The sequence below is a fragment of the Rhineura floridana genome, chromosome 2, assembly GCF_030035675.1.
Source record: "Rhineura floridana isolate rRhiFlo1 chromosome 2, rRhiFlo1.hap2, whole genome shotgun sequence".
NCBI classification, from domain to species: Eukaryota; Metazoa; Chordata; class Lepidosauria; order Squamata; family Rhineuridae; genus Rhineura; species Rhineura floridana.
This window is the reverse complement of record NC_084481.1, coordinates 222,807,040-222,824,454: the sequence shown is the minus strand read 5'-3', so window position 1 is coordinate 222,824,454 and position 17,415 is coordinate 222,807,040. Positions and strand designations below refer to the sequence as shown.

Here is a 17,415-nt window from a genome sequence, read left to right as displayed (position 1 = left end):
CACATGAAGAATTAAACTTTCTGCACACTGTTGTGGACTAGAATGGTGGTGAGAGAGAGAGGAACACACAAACGAATGCTGCCGCCACCCCAGTGCTTGATTCATGTGATATCAGCGCAGCGGTGCTGAGACTCACAATAATCCCATGGCTATTGGAAGGGAGGTATGGGAATTTCAAGAGGGAGCTATGAGCCCAACAGTTGAGTGAATCCAATGGTGGCTGGCGCCCATTAGGACTGGTTGAGTGTGTTGGAAGTTGGGGCTTCCCCCAGGCACCTGGTTGGCGACTGTGAGAACAGGATGCTGGACTAGATGGGCCACTGGCCTGATCCAGCAGGCTCTTCTTATGTTCTTATGTTCTTAAGTGTGGCAAGAGCAACTCCTGTTTGGTCCTCAGTTAGAGGGCACTAGTGGACAGAGACAAAGACAAACATGCCTGCTGTCCCTCTGCTGGTCTGAGAGGATTGAAGGAGAGGCTGGAAGCAAGGCCAGCCCCCTGAGAGTGCCAGTTCACTACGGAAAGAGCACAGGTAGAAAAGAGCAGGTAAGGCCCAGGGTTCCGTTGTGGCTGAAAGGTGTGGTTTCAGCAGTTTCGTGGCAAGAGCTACAGGAAGGGTGGCCAGGTGCAACAGAGGCCAGGATGCTCCTCTGGTGAGACCATGCAAACAATTCCGTAGCACAGGGAATTTCAGCAGGAGTAGCTTGCATGACAAGTCACACCTGCTGACGTTCCCTCTTCTACAAAGCTGTTAAAGACGCAGGAGTTCCATCTGTTATGTAAATTTGTAGAGATATTAGCAGAGATTGTCAATGGTCTGAGATGCGTGTGTGCCAGTGTGTGCGTTTACCTAACTGGCAGGCTTTTACCCTGCATTGAGATCACCGAGACTTAAGATGTAGTAATATAAGAAAAGCTACTTTATAGAAATACATAGTAGATAAGAAAGGCATACCTAGTTCTAACTAACTAACTAAGTTGGAGGTGCAATGCCCAGGTTTGGGAGTTGCCCTCATGGCTCAGGAAGGAGAGAGCAGAGACAAAGGTGTCTCTTTCTCGGACAATCGAAGAAGAGAGGAAGGGAAAGGGTGGAAGGAGGAGGGGCAGATAAGATTCACTAAGCATATCAGTCTAACCACGAAGGAAGTCAGTCAGAGCATCACAGGTAAAGGTAGTCAAGCCTAGCCATCTGGAGGACCCTAACTCTATCTCCCTTCTGGAACATAAAAGAACAAAACAGGAGTTGCTCTTGCCCCACTTCCAACACCATCCACATCACCACTGGCCACCCTGTCTACAGGCCTATGACACACTGCTCCCTGGCTGACCTTGTTGCAGGTGTTTGTGACCAGTTGCAAAAACCACAGGACAGCTGGTGGTAGGTCTGCAGCAGCCATTTGTGACTCCTTGGCATGCCAGGGGTTTGCTGGGCCTTAGCTGTGCTTCCATTGTGGGCAGTGCCTTTCATGATCCACAGTAATTTTCACAAGGTAGGGTTTGGGGTTTTTTGGACTGTTCAAAAATCTAGAGGGCAGGTGGGGAACCTCAGACTCCAGGAGCCAAATGTGGCTGCCTGGAATATGTCCTTCAACTGCCATAATGTCTCTAGGTTGCCTGGAAGGAGGATAGGGAGGGTTGTGTGAGTGTGTGTGTAGACACTAACCTACTTTACAAACTTAAAAAAACATAAGAAAAGCCTGCCGGATCAGGCCAGTGACCCGTCTAGTCCAGCATCCTGTTCTCACAGTGGCCAACCAGATGCCCATGGGAAGCCCAAAAGCAGGACCTGACTGCAACAACACTCTCCCCTAGATAAAGCAAACATAATTGCTTCTCCCACTTTCACCTCTGCCCCCATACACACCTAGCATGCGGCTCCAACAAGGATGCCGAGAAGGAAATGCAGCCCTCAATCTGAATTTTTTATTTATTTATCGAATTTATATCCTGCCCTTCTTCCCAGAAGGAGAGCCCCTTAAAATAGCAATAGTTTGCGCCACTCTTTTGGCCCTATGGGGTCTTTCTGCTCCTATGTAAAAGGTTTCGGGTACTGTCAAATCCTGATGGTTCTATTCTTGCGCCCCAAAACAGCCAAGGAGAAAGATACATTATCATGCATTATAGACCCCTAACGGTGATCATAAAGCTGACCTCTTCAAACACAAACCATGGGGTTTTTTTAGGAGCCAGAGCTCTGGTTGAGCATGTTTCCCTTCTGTACTTTATTTTTGGAAAGGGCAAGACTGCCAACGCGCAGCCTTACTTCATAGACAGCCCAATTCAACTCCGTGCGTCCGTGTGTCCAGAGTTAGCATCAAGCATTGGCATGGCTGGGTACCTACTGGGAGCCTACACCCTAACAGGCAAAAGTCCCCTGGGTCTTCTCCTCCTCCTCCTCCTCCTCCTCCTCCTCCTCCTCTTCTTTGCCATGACAACCTGCTAGTTCATCTGTCTGGCCAGAGGAGAAGAGCAGGGAAATGACAACTGTGGCGAGAAGGAATAGTAGTAGCTTCCACTGCCGACTTGCTCATTGGCTCCATCTGGCAAACAAGCAGTTGGTAGCTATTAGGAGGAGAAGCAGCAGTTGGCAGACACAGCAGTGAGGGGGCAATTGCAGGAAAAGCACCCCTCCCCCCCCAAAAAAACTGGAGCCAACATTGGGAATGTGTTTATGTCCCAGGAAGCATACATAGGTGGAGGCTTACAAGGGAGGGTAGAAGCGTGACACTGCCGATCAGAGTGCCACGATCAAGCCACTCCCCAGACGCCGCTACACTCTGGCAAGCAGAAGAAAAGGAGCATGCCTGTCTCATTTGGGTCATTCTGTGATTAGGCCAAAGCCCTCTCCGGAAGCATGTACGCACTTCCACCGGAAGAGAAACCTTGCAGATTGCTGAGGCTCTAAGACCTTTCGCTTTACTCTGATTTTCAATATTACCTGATCATGATTTGTACTGCAAATGCCGTCTTTTTAGAGGTATTGTCTTTTTGCATTCTTTCCTGATAACGTCTCTGACTTCTTTCCATAGTTCTTCTGGTTCTCTGTCAGCTAAGTTTAAAGCCTCGAACCTGTTCCTTATTTGATCTTTATATGCTTCTGGGATGTTATTTAAATTGTATTTTGAAATTATGATTGCTTCATTGTTCTTCTTTAGCTTTACTCTGATTTTCAATATGACCAGTTCATGATCTGTACCGTAGTCTGCTCCTGGTCTTGTTTTCACAGAAAGTATGGAACTTCTCCATCTTCTGCTACCAATTATATAATCAATTTGATTCCTATATTGAAGACCATTTGGTGATGTCCACGTGTGCAGTCGTCTTCACTAGAAAAGAGAATGATGCTGGGGAAAATAGAAGGGAGTAGAAAAAGAGGAAGGCCAAACAAGAGATGGATTGATTCCATAAAGGAAGCCACAGACCTGAACTTACAAGATCTGAACAGAGTGGTTCATGACAAATGCTCTTGGAGGGCACCAATTCATTGGGTTGCCATAAGTCAAAATCGACTTGAAGACATAACAAGATCTTTTGCAGTCTCCCATTTGGCAGTTTGTTTATTTATTTATTTATTTAATATCTGATTTATATCCCGCTCTTTCTCCCAGCAGGACCCAGAGCAGCAATATTCCCAGAGCTCTCGCCTCCTCCTCCACCAAAATAAAATAAAAACAAGGTCATGATCAGATGCACACTTGGGAAAAACCCTAATTATTGCCCACAAAATGAGCCGTCCTTCCGAGTCCTACTTTTCAGCTGTGTGTGAACACTCTCACAGGGGAAGCCCCTTAACTTCTAAGTACTAACAGTGAAATTGAGCAAACCTGGATTTTTCCGGGGGGGGGGGGGGAGCGGCGGGCTCCAAGGTCAAACAGAAGGGCCAGCGATTGGCTCAGGAGCCAAGCCTTGCCACACTTACGAGATAGGAATATAACTGGGCTCCTGCTGGGAGGAAGGGCGGGATATAAATCAAATAATAAATAAATACATAATAAATATACCTTAAGATAGTTTAGCAAACACATTTAAGATTTTTATTTATTTATTTATTTTATTTATTTCATTCCATTTCTATACCGCCCTTAGCCTATGGCTCTCTGGGCGGTTTACAGCAAGGAATAAAATACAATACAGTAAAATAAAAATCAGGTAAAATCACTAAAAACATACAGCTTGAGCATGCACAATTGGAAAGAAGCATCCAAAAGCGTGCAACTCCAGAGGCACGCGCGAAATAGGCGGGGTACTATTATTTCTTCTTCTTCCTCTTTCCCCTCCTCTTTTAGGGGCAGTGGAGCACACGCTATAGGTGCAAGAAGGCACACGTCTCATCTCCGCCCCCCACCCCCGTACGGTCACGCACGTGCTGGGAAGGGCCCAGCCCACGCGCAATAAGCCCGATTGCGCAACAGCCCGCCGCAGGGCCCTTCCCGGGCGGGAGATGAATGGCAGGTTAGAAGAGCCTCCGACGGCTAATTCAAAACCGCGCACGCTTCGGCGTTTTTCCTCTCTCTTTGCATTCGCCCTGCCTTGCCGACGGCACCAGCCCTTTAAGGAGCCGCGTGGCCACACCCGCCCGCCTGCCCGCTGTCGCTGCTCTGGGCCCTTCCCCCTCATTAATATGAAGGCAGAGGCGCTGCTGACTAATGGGCAATGAAGCTGTCACTCCGGCACCTACTTGTTGGGTGTTCGCGCGGCAGAGGCGCACAGAGGAGCGAGCGGAGTTCCAAGGCGGAGCTGCTCGCGGACCGGTTCGTTCCTCTTGCCGGTGCTGCCGTCGGGAGAGTGCTCCAGTACGGGCGGATCTGCTCTGCCTCCACCAGCCCGGGGCTTCTGGGATAAGGAAGCGTCGGCGATTCCAGGCTCCGGCGAGAGCTTTCTACCTTGTGCGCGGCGCAAGCCCTCCTGCCCTTCCCGCCGCCGATGCTCCGAGCAGCGGCCAGTCAATGGCTTGTCTTCCCTGATCAACGGTGTTCAGCTCGGAGCAGCAGGCATGCTGGATTCTGGCAGGCGGGACTGGGTTCTTCTCGCTGCGGCGCTTCGGCTGTGGCTGCTCCTAACTTTAGGGGTGCAGGTAAAAAAAAAAGCGACGGGATTTTTTGTGGGTTTTTTTCCCCTGCAATAGCGTTTTTGTTATTTTGCAAGAAGGAGGACCGAGGAAGGGGTCCCGGTGGTGGTGAGCTTGGAGGAGTTTTTGCAATGCCCGCCTTACCTTTCCGCTTAAGCCGGCTATGGTGTAGTAGAGGGGATACCTTTTGGGTCTATTTTGTTTTTTTTTAGAGGGTGGTAGTCGAGTGCTTCCTTTTGTGAAACTTAAAAAAATAAAAACCCGATCTCGCTTTGGGGAAGAGGAGAGATTGTTGCGGCTCCTCGGATGCTTCTCTCTGAACAGCCGCCCTTTCCAAACGCATTGCTTCCAATCGGTGTGTTTGCTTTGGAAGAACGCGGGCGAACTTGTCTTGCATGCAGGGGGAATTTCTCGTCCTTCTCCTTTCTCCCCCCCACCCAGTATTATCATTTATCTCCCCCCCCCCGTCTTGGAACGCTTTCGTTTTACAAGAAAGCAAGCGGTTTACATCGCTCCGCGGATCGCTTTTTCGACTAGGGCTACTGATCTAGTTCTCGGTGCTTCTTTTTTATTTTGCAAGGGCTCCCGTCAGTTGCAAATGTAGTTGCAGTTTTCTTGCACGGCTTCAGTAGCTTTTTCTATTGCCCCGACTAGCGGGAGTTGCCGCACCGTCACCCCCCTCCTTCTCGTACGCTTCGGGCATCTTTTAATAGCACTTACAGTTTTAATAGTTTTTTTCGGTAAGGCTTGCTTTGCTGTAGGAAATTCTAGGGTGGCTGGTTCCTTCTGCGCGCACTTGCTTCCCAAGGCACCGTAGTAATGAGGTTCTCTCTCTTCCTCCCTTTTGCCTTTTTATTTTAAATTATTTTTAGGTGTCCCAGTCCACGGGCTATTTCGAGCTGCAGATTAACTCGGTGAAGAATGTAAACGGCGAATTGTTGAATGGGGAATGTTGTGATGGCATGAAAAAACCCCAGAACCTGGACTGTACACGGGACGAGTGCGATACTTACGTGAAAGTCTGCTTAAAGGAATATCAGGCCAAAATCACGCCCACTGGAGCATGCAGCTACGGTTCCGGATCTACTCCCGTTCTTGGTGGAAATACTTTTTATTTCAACAACCGCAATTTTCATCAGGGGAAAAATCAGGACATGGGCAGGATTGTTATCCCTTTTCAGTTTGCGTGGCCGGTAGGTCAACTTTTCCTTTTTTTTTTAATGTGCGTATGCATATCTGTATTGCTTACGAATGAGCCACAGTGGTTTGGCGTATATTGCTTATGCATTGAACGGTCTTGGGGTGGTAGGTGGGGGGAGGGAGAGATAATACTCTGAGCGGCGATGACCTTCCCTTTGTAGCAAGCTGCGGATCTGTAACTTGAGGTGGTTTTTTTCTTCCGCCCTCTGCGGTTTAGTGGCTCAGTGCAGGCAGAGAGTGGCTGAAGTTGAATTGCTAGAAAATCTGAGGCGTTTCGTTATAAGTGATAGAAAATGAGCGTGCATCTCTCTGTCTGACTGTCTCCCCCTCCCCCGGAAAGGGGGCGCGCGAGGAATCTTGGAATCCCTTGGCTTTCATGATGGATTTGCAGGAGGCTTCCTCGTAGCAACGATATCAACAGTCAAGTGCTTTGTATTGTTGGGGGATCGGCAGGCATATGGCACCTGGTGGTGCAAGTGGTCGATTATTTATAAGGGGTGGAGGGAGATCGGATATTGAAGATTTTTTCCATGGAGCACCAGTTAATAGGGCTAATAAACTCTTGAGAGCGTGTTGCAATGGGGGTGTGTGATTCTACAGGGCCCACCCAGGGGTATCTCCTCATAGGGGCGTGTCTGCTCTTCATAGGACTAACTGCGAGCCGGGGGGGGGGAGAAGATGTGAGAGGAGGAAGCGTGTTGCGTGACAGCCCCCACCGCTCTTTTTTTGCAAAAAATCCAGGTGTGAGCGGCCGAGTTTGTGCAAAGCCTGTTCGTTTCCGCACGGGGGTGTAGATGAAAAGGTAGTGCTGGCTTGCACGGGCTTGGATCCAAGCTTCCTCTTATGTGCGTGTGTCGAAAGGTGCTGCTGTTAACTCTTATTTATTTATTTCTAAATTGTTCCCAACTTCCCTCCCCTCTGTTTTCCCAGTGGGGCGTGAATTTGGAAAAAGAAAGGTCTTCTCCAGCAGGGGGCGCGTGCGGCTAGTTTTGCGCTTGCACCGTTGAATTTATTAATTTTAAAAAAACAAACAAAACAAAAAACCCCCGCCCTAACCCGAGGTAACGTGTAGAACAGGGCGTGTGTGGAGAGCCCGGAGAGAAGTGTGCCGGCGGGGCGTGGAAAGAGGCGGCGCCGTTTTGCAGCGCGACCAGCTGCTCTTAGCCCCGAGCTACAGGGAAGCGCGGGGCGCGTGCTGCTGCTCGCGAAGGGCGCGAGCGGCTTGGCTCCTGGGACTAGACCTGGCGGGGAGGGCAGAGGCGTGGCGGGAATGGCTCACCCGCCTGGCGCGCGCCTGGGCAGCGACCGTTGGAAATAGGAGTGTGTCTGAGGAGCCAGAAGCATTCTTCCTTTTCTGTCCCTCCGTCCTCCCCACGCCCCCAACCAAAAACATGTGGCCATTCTAGATTTGGAAGGGCAAGTAGTGGATTTCAGTAGGACACAATTCTCTGAGGGGGTGGGTGGGAATGCGCATGACCCCTTAATTGCCTTTCTGTTTAGATTGGGGGTTCCCAAACTGGTCCGCAAGCTTCATTCAGGTGCCCCGCAGCATTAAATAGCCACGTCCTGATTTTTAATTTAATGCAAGAAAATACAGTCTCTTAAGAAATGAAACAAGCGACAAAAATAGTTAGAAGTCATACAGCGCCTGGCATAGCATGTTACAGTTGCTACAGCAGGTGAGGAGGAAGCATTAAATGGTCTGCCTAAACCGTTGGGAACTTTTAAGCAGGCTGGGGGGGAGTTTGGGAGCCGCCACTTAAGGTATATTACTCGCTGTCGGAAGCTTAAACTTTATGTCTGTTTGGCCGTAATATAATACCACTTCACCCTGCCTTCTAGTTTCATACCAGGATTTAGTCCCGCAGATATGGCCAGGCAGTAATAGTGTCTCTGAGTAAGTGCAGAGTGAATTGCACATGATGGCAAGGAGGCCACTTGCCTAAAGAGAGGCTTTGGATACGTTTAAAGCATCTCCCTCCCAAGAATCCGGGGAAATTTTTTGTTAAAGGTGCTGGGAATTATAGCTCTCTGCAGGGTAAATTACAGTTCTCAGGATTCTTGCAGGGGGGAGGAATGTGCTTTAAATGGCTTGTTTGCAGCCACAGTCCCCATGCCTCGTTTTACAAATCTAAACACTGGCTGAGTCTGCTTCTCATGTTATCCATATACACATACATGGGGTGGGAGGAAAACTGTTTCTCCTTTCCTCTTGGCAAAGGTTTGTCACTGACAGAAAACATCCTTGAGTTCAGGAGCTGCCATAACAGCCAAGATCTGTGGCTAAGAGGCTATTTTGATCCAATAAACCTTGACTTTTTTCTGCTTGACTATTAAACTACCAGTCTTTTCTGGAAGGCTTGGTGAGACATGAGTTAGACTTGCCTTACCTTGTAAAAACATGTCTCTCTTTTAATCTTGGCTTGGCCTAAATGGACAGTCTATAAGATGTCACAAGCCATGTAGTAGTTTAGGGTATGATCTGAAGGCTCATGAGGCCACCAGGCTGGTAACGTTAAACAAGTTTGGTCTATGCCACATGTAGCCATATTGGATTCCATGATAGAAGAAAGGCAGGATTAAACATAAGTACATGTTGTCGTCCATGTGCCGCCTGGTGTTCTACTATGCCCCTTCCCAAAGCACACAGATCAAGTGCACAGCAACTGTACAACCTTTTTATTATTTCATCCTATTGACAGCTGTGTGTTGGTCTCTTGTAATCAGCTGGTGCACACGTGCCAGTCAAACAGCTGTGGAACTATGAGTAGTTGTGTAGTTCAGTCTTTGCCTGCTGTGGCGCAGGATAATGTCTCAACTCCACAGTAGTTTTGTCCAGGTAATAGAATAGGAGGGGAGAGTGCTGTTGCAGTAGGGTCCTGTTTTGTGAGCTTCCCATAGGCATCTGGTTGGCCACCGAGAGACCAGGATGCTGGACTGACTGAATGGGCTTCTTATGTGGTGTTATGTGCATTGCAACGCATGAGTGGAATGAGGTAAGGTGTGCTGTGGCAAAGTGCCTGCAAGTCATGAAAAGGAGTTGACCACAACAATTAGTTGATTTAAAGAAGGGGAGCTGTAGAATGGATTCCCCTGGGCTCTTTGTGGTAGTAGGGAAGAGTACACAAGTACTAGGAAGTTCAACTGCTGAAGCCAAACCAATAATGCATGTTTGTGTATTTTGGAGCATCTGTTTTCCATACTTTATAGAAGCAGGTGGTTTTTTAAATATGTAATTGAAAGCTTTGGCTTTATCTGGGAACTGTGGAGTAGGAGTTAGTTGCCTAAGCGTGGCAGAGGAAACATGATGGCAGACTGTGTGCATGGCAGAGGAAACATGATGGCAGACTGTGTGCCAGGTGCTGAGTTTAAAAATCTGAAGAAAATATTCTGTATTGAATAGTTGGGGCAACAACAAGTACAAACCATGTCACCTTTTTTTGTTAAATGGAAGGTATATAGCTTTGTAACAATCCTCTTGACAAACATCCAGTGGAGTTGGTTGAAAGTAGTGCATTTAATATACTATCTGCCTGCTACCCATTTCTTGCCCAAGTTCAGTTTATGGGTTAATAGTCGTGGTTGCCATAGTCAATGTCTTTAAGAGTCCGTGGCTGAATCCAGTTTGTGGCTGGCTTCATACTTGCAACAGGGGGTACTTAATTATATTGGGAAGCCATTTAGAATCTTTGCATTTGGGCACAAAAAAAGAAAGGTACAGTTGCCAACTTGGTGGGAGATCCAGAAGTCTTTTCCTTGGGTATCACTTACGTTGCAGAGGAATTTCTTATTAACCAAAATAGTAAGATTAGGTATTCAAAGCAATTCTGTGTGGAATGCAGCTGTGGGAATATGGTGAAAACTTTTTGGGTTGCCTGCTACATCAGTGGAAGTAACACAGTTCTCACCACATACTTGTACAGGTCCTTGTGAATTTTAAAAAGTTGTACTTTAATCTGCCCAAATATAGGAGAGTTGTGTAGCCTGACAATAGAAAGCAATAACTGCCAACAAGGGTGCTCCTGATTCCCCATTCAGCAGAGTCCCACCCTGTTGTAAGACTGTGTTGTTTAAGAATTTCTGAGCTCTCCTTTTCTAGTCTTTCAGCTCCATATATTCACTTTGTTTAGCAGTAGTAAACTGGAGGATAGCTATACCTCTGCAGCTCTTCCTGGACTGCTATGGAATACAGTACCTCTGTGTTGTGGGAGGTTCTGGGATATTTTTTAGAATGTGCATTCTGTATACATGAGGCACTAACTAGGCAAACCTGTTTCCTCGCTGACATCCTACGTTAACTGTGATTGTCCCCTAGAATATGGCACCACTTCCCTGCAATTGCACATTAAGTTCAGCAGTGGGCAACACATGATCTAACTGAGCAGCCCCTGAGTAGCTTCTGGGGAACCCCAGGGCTCCCTGGACCATAGCTGGAATAGCCTTGCTGTAGAGCATTGCTTTGCACATGCTTCCCCAGCACCTAAAAACGTACAACTGCATTCCATTATGTGGGTACCACAGGGTGTCATGCTCATTGGTTCTAGGGTTAGTATAGCATTGAGAGAAGTACATTATCTAGAAATGCTTTCCTGTGTTTCGCTAGATGTAAATGCCAGTATATTTGAAATTGGTGTAAGATAAGTCTCCTTGCTCTAGTTTAACGTTCACTTCTCTTCTGTATTATTGAGGAGTTTCAGATCTACAACTTTAACCGGGAGAATTGTGTCATACGTTACAAAAAAATACTTGGCTATGACTTTAATTCATATCAACCTGGTTATATTCTGTTGCCTTTATTTAGATAAGTCGCTAAGTGGCATTGCTGTGTATTGTCAGGTGTTTCCACACTTTCTGAAGAACTGCATACCTGTAAGCTGATGTCTGCAAATCTCGGAGACAGAATATTTGCTTTATTTGATCAGTTGGAGGATTAAGGTGGTTCTTCAGTATGAGTATACTGAATATGCATGGTTTAATCATGAAATGCCTTATATTTTAAGAGGATAAACCTCTTAAATTGCTAATCCAAATGTTTGGCCAGACTTTCTTACCTACTATGTTTATCATAAAAAGCACAATTTTACATCTTTAGGATTAATATCTTGTTCTCGGGGCATTGTGAAACTTTGGTAAGTTGTAGTAACGAATTTGACTAGGTTCCACAAGTGTTTGTCTTGGCTTACTACTAGCCCTAATGCATGATCTCAAACAGTTCCACCCTGGGTTCTCTGTTTTTGCCAGAGGATTCAGGTGAGGGGAGGTGCTGGCTCATGTTGCTTCTGTAACAGCCCCATTGAAAATGAAATAAGCCCAATTACTGTCCTTCAGCAGTTCTCTGCTATGCACAGAGGGCTAGGGGTAGGGACTGCATTCACCTGCAGTAGGTGCAAAGTGGCATGGATTTTTCTTCCCTGGTGTTTGTGAATTCATGGAGAATTGAGGGAGAAGTTCACCATTGGCAAGCTGTTCAGGGGTTCATGAAATGCAACTGGCTGTTTTATTTTTATATTTGTGCCTCGCCTTTAAATGCATTTTAGCAGTTAAGGTCATGTACCTCCCTTGATCTGTGTTGGCTACAACTACAGCTGTTAGAACATAAGAAGAGCCTGCTGGATCAGGCCAGTGGCACATCTAGTCCAGCATCCTGTTCTCACAGTGGCCAACCAGGTGCCTGGGGGAAGCCCGCAAGCAGGACCCGAGTGCAAGAACACTCTCCCCTCCTGAGGCTTCCGGCAACTGGTTTTCAGAAGCATGCTGCCTCTGACTAGGGTGGCAGAGCACAGCCATCATGGCTAGTAGCCATTGATAGCCCTGTCCTCCATGAATTTGTCTAATCTTCTTTGAAAGCCATCCAAGCTGGTGGCCATTACTGCATCTTGTGGGAGCAAATTCCATAGTTTAACTATGCGCTGAGTAAAGAAGTACTTCCTTTTGTCTGTCTTGAATCTTCCAACATTCAGCTTCTTTGAATGTCCACAAGTTCTAGTATTATGAGAGAGGGAGAAGAACTTTTCTCTATCCACTTTCTCAATGCCATGCATAATTTTATACACTTCTATCATGTCTCCTCTGACCCGCCTTTTCTCTAAACTAAAAAGCCCCAAATGCTGCAACCTTTCCTCGTAAGGGAGTCGCTCCATCCCCTTGATCATTCTGGTTGCCCTCTTCTGAACCTTTTCTAACTCTATAATATCCTTTTTGAGATGAGGCGACCAGAACTGTACACAGTATTCCAAATGCGGCCGCACCATAGATTTATACAACGGCATTATGATATCGGCTGTTTTATTTTCAATACCTTTCCTAATTATCGCTAGCATGGAATTTGCCTTTTTCACAGCTGCCGCACACTGGGTCGACATTTTCATCGTGCTGTCCACTACAACCCCGAGGTCTCTCTCCTGGTCGGTCACCGCCAGTTCAGACCCCATGAGCGTATATGTGAAATTCAGATTTTTTGCTCCAATATGCATAATTTTACACTTGTTTATATTGAATTGCATTTGCCATTTTTCCGCCCATTCACTCAGTTTGGAGAGGTCTTTTTGGAGCTCTTCGCAATCCCTTTTTGTTTTAACAACCCTGAACAATTTAGTGTCATCAGCAAACTTGGCCACCTCACTCCTCACTCCTAATTCTAGGTCATTAATGAACAAGTTGAAAAGTACAGGTCCCAATACCGATCCTTGAGGGACTCCACTTTCTACAGCCCTCCATTGGGAGAACTGTCCGTTTATTCCTACTCTCTGCTTTCTGCTTCTTAACCAATTCCTTATCCACAAGAGGACCTCTCCTCTTATTCCATGACTGCTAAGCGTCCTCAGAAGCCTTTGGTGAGGTACCTTGTCAAACGCTTTTTGAAAGTCTAAGTACACTATGTCCACTGGATCACCTCTATCTATATGCTTGTTGACACTCTCAAAGAATTCTAATAGGTTACTGAGACAGGACTTTCCCTTGCAGAAGCCATGCTGGCTCTGCTTCAGCAAGACTTGTTCTTCTATGTGCTTAGTTAATCTAGCTTTAATAATACTTTCTACCAGTTTTCCAGGGACAGAAGTTAAGCTAACTGGCCTGTAATTTCCGGGATCCCCTCTGGATCCCTTTTTGAAGATTGGCGTTACATTTGCCACTTTCCAGTCCTCAGGCACGGAGGAGGACCCGAGGGACAAGTTACATATTTTAGTTAGCAGATCAGCAATTTCACCTTTGAGTTCTTTGAGAACTCTCGGGTGGATGCCATCCGGGCCCGGTGATTTGTCAGTTTTTATATTGTCCATTAAGCTTAGAACTTCCTCTCTCGTTACCACTATTTGTCTTAGTTCCTCAGAATCCCTTCCTGCAAATGTTAGTTCAGGTTCAGGGATCTGCCCTATATCTTCCACTGTGAAGACAGATGCAAAGAATTCATTTAGCTTCTCTGCAATCTCCTTATCGTTCTTTAGTACACCTTTGACTCCCTTATCATCCAAGGGTCCAATTGTCTCCCTAGATGGTCTCCTGCTTTGAATGTATTTATAGAATTTTTTGTTGTTGGTTTTTATGTTCTTAGCAATGTGCTCCTCAAATTCTTTTTTAGCATCCCTTATTGTCTTCTTGCATTTCTTTTGCCAGAGTTTGTGTTCTTTTTTATTTTCTTCATTCGGACAAGACTTCCATTTTCTGAAGGAAGACTTTTTGCCTCTAAGAGCTTCCTTGACTTTGCTCGTTAACCATGCTGGCATCTTCTTGGCCCTGGCGGTACCTTATCTGATCTGCGGTATGCACTCCAGTTGAGCTTCTAATAGAGTGTTTTTAAACAACTTCCAAGCATTTTCGAGTGATGTGACCCTCTGGACTTTGTTTTTCAGCTTTCTTTTTACCAATCCCCTCATTTTTGTGAAGTTTCCTCTTTTGAAGTCAAATGTGACCGTGTTGGAGTTTCTTGGCAATTGGCCAGTTACATGTATGTTTAATTTAATAGCACTGTGGTCACTGCTCCCAATCGGTTCAACAACACTTACATCTCGCACCAGGTCCCGGTCCCCACTGAGGATTAAGTCCAGGGTTGCCGTCCCTCTGGTCGGTTCCATGACCAACTGATCTAGGGAATAGCTGTTGCAGATAAATGAGTACAGAACAGATAGCCGCATAGGTATCGGTGCTCTGCTCCCCTTGGTCTAGTTTGTCAAAAGAATAAGTATATTCCATTCTCTCAGCTGTTGTATTTCTTGTATGATTTCTGAGTTTTTTCTCTCCGCCCCCTTTGTAATCCAATATGAAATGCTGAATATGTCTTTGGTTCACCTGTATCCTTGCGTATAATGTATAACCTGAGAACTAAAGCTTGTTCCTAAATCTTTGATACATAGCTTCTGCACCTTGATTTTACACCTATTTGATTTCAAGGAGACTTAAAGCTATAGTCCTATTCACACACTCGTTTGGTGCAGAATGCCCTCTAGTTCTTCCATGGTAAGCCAGTTACAAAAGCCATCCCATCAGCCTGGATGGAATCTATCCTTTCTTCTGAAGGTAAAACTATCCCAGTTAATCTACAGCATGCATGTGCTTTTATCCTAATTCTGGCTTGTCATCTGTAGAAAATGCAATGCATCTAACTAGGGAAGTCTCTTGCCAATTGACTCGTTCTTCCCCTTGTTCTCCAGGTTGTTGGTGTTCCACAAATAACATAGGTATATGATAGGTACAGGTGTGAAAATTGGAGGGAGAAATATCCATAATATAAGATACGCAGATACCATACTACTAGCAGAAACCAGTAATGATTTGAAACGAATGCTGATGAAAGTTAGAGGAACGCACAAAAGCAGGACTACAGCTGAACATCAAGAAGACTAAAATAATGACAACAGAAGATTTATGTAACTTTACAGTTGACAATGAGGACATTGAACGTGTCAAGGATTAATACCTTGGCACAGTCATGAACCCAAATGGAGACAGTAGTGAAGGAATTAGAAGTAGTTTATTTATTATCATTATTTTTACCCCGCCCTTTTTCCAAAACTGGAACTCACGGCGGCTTCCAGATAAAAGCACACATATAATTAAAAACATACAAAAGTCTAGATTAGAATCAAATTAAACAATTTACAGTATTAAAACCATTCATACATACAGTTAAAATAATGCAAACTCAGTTTAAAATAATACAATTAGGCAACAGCAGTGCAGCACCCTTCAAGACCTGTCCTTAACAGCTTTCAGTTCCAAAGGCTTGTTGAAATAAAAGAGTCTTTGCTTGCCGACGGAAGGACTGCAAGGAGGGGGCCATTCTTGCTTCCCTAGAAAGGGAGTTCCAAAGCCTCGGGGCAGCCACCGAAAAGGCCCTATCTCGCGTCCCCACTAGTCATACTTGTGAGGACGTAGGTATTGAGAGAAGGGCCTCTCCTGAGAATCTCAGGGCCCGGGCAGGCTCATATAGGGAGATACAGTCTGACAGATAGCCTGGACCTAAGCCATATAGGGCTTTATAGGTCATCACCAGCACTTTGAATTGTGTCCGGAAACAGAGTGGCAACCAGTGGAGCTTTTTTAACAGGGGAGTCGTATGGTCCCTGTAACCAGCCCCAGTTAACATTCTGGCTGCAGCACGTTGTACCAACTGAAGTTTCCGAACAGCCTTCAGAGGCAGTCCCACGTAGAGCGCGTTACAGTAATCTAAACGGGATGTAACTAAGGCATGTGTCACCGTGGCCAGATCAGTTTAGTACTGGGGAGGGCAGCTATGAGAGAACTAGAAAAGGTCCTCAAATGCAAAGATGTATCACTGATCAGGATCTTTCAGACCATGGTATTCTCAATCTTTATGTATGGATGTGAAAGTTGGACAGTGAAAAAGTGTTGGTATGTGCAAAGCTCTCCATGGACTGCGAAAAAGACAAATATTTGGGTGTTAGAACAAATTAAAGGAGAACTTTCACTAGAAGCTAAAATGATGAAACTGAGGTTATACTTTGGACACATCATTAGACACGATTCACTAGAAAAGAGAATAATGCTGGGAAAAATAGAAGGGAGTAGAAAAGGAGGAAGGCCAAACAAGAGATGGATTGATTCCATAAAGGAAGCCACAGACCTGAACTTACAAGGTCTGAACAGGGTGGTTTATAACAGATGCTATTGGACGTCGCTAATTCATAGGGTTGCCTTAAGTCATAATCGACTTGAATGCACATAACAACAACAACATGTAGGCAAGAGATCATCACATCTGTTTGTAGCTGAGTAACTTTGTAGGCTTATTGAGAAGTTTTTGTAATGTCAGGGCTATCATTCTATGCAAATTTACTTGAGTTTCCACCTGATATTTCAGGGTAAATACAGTATGGTCAGGCTCCAAATTATGCACATGGAAGGGCTAACCGAGAACCCTCCAGATGTTGTTGGACTTTTTACTCTCAACATCTTAGCTATTGGGGATGGTGGGAGACATAGCCCACCAACATGTGGAGGAACACAAGATTAGTCATCCATTTTTGTTCTTATCCTGAACCTTTTTTTTTTACCCCTTGGTGCCATTGGCAAAGTTGGCTACCTCAGTGCTCAACTTTAACTCGAGATAACTTACAAGCAAGTTAAAAAGCACATGTTCCAATACTGATCCTTGGGACTCTACTTCTTGCATTACTCGAGTTGCAATCCTTAAAACCCATGAATTCAGTGGGACTTCTAAGTAAACATTCTTAAGGTTGCACTATCAATTTACTATTTTTCTGCTGTAATAAATTTAAAAGTCTTTAGCTGTAACACCTCAGTCTCTGAGAAGTTAAGATTATTATGTTGGGGAATATTTTGCAGAAATCTGGAAGAATGAGTCAGGCATGGTTTGTATATGCAGCTGTAATTTCATTACTGCTCTTCTATCCTTGCTCTAAACTTTGTTAAACTTCTCTTGCTTGAAAAACGTTGGCTTTTAATTGACGCATTTGGGATTGTATGAATACATGGACAAACTGTTAGATACGCAAATTCCTAAAATCAGCTCTTATAGCACCACACTGTAGTTTACTTCATCTAAAATTGAAACTTTAGTAGCTGACTAGTTTATTGGCTTTCATAAACTTTCAGGTGAAGTCTGTTAGTGCTGTAAATGGCTTATAGTTTGAAAGCTGTCTACATAGCTTCTGATTTCATAGTTTGCATG

The 17,415-nt window shown here is 45.4% G+C and overlaps 1 protein-coding gene across 3 annotated transcripts in view; it reads left to right on the top strand.

The window, feature by feature from the left end:
- The first annotated feature begins 4,440 nt into the window (after nt 1-4,440).
- JAG2 (jagged canonical Notch ligand 2) overlaps nt 4,441-17,415 on the top strand; it is a 114,151-nt gene continuing 101,176 nt past the window's right edge. For 2 of the 3 annotated variants that reach the window (XM_061612337.1, XM_061612336.1), the window contains exons 1-2: nt 4,442-5,072; nt 5,939-6,259. In XM_061612337.1, coding sequence (XP_061468321.1) covers nt 4,992-5,072; nt 5,939-6,259 — 402 coding nt within the window. In that variant the 5' untranslated portion in view covers nt 4,442-4,991. Of the gene's footprint in view, nt 5,073-5,938; nt 6,260-17,415 lie in introns of all 3 variants that reach the window. The other variant, XM_061612338.1, reaches the window with a different exon arrangement.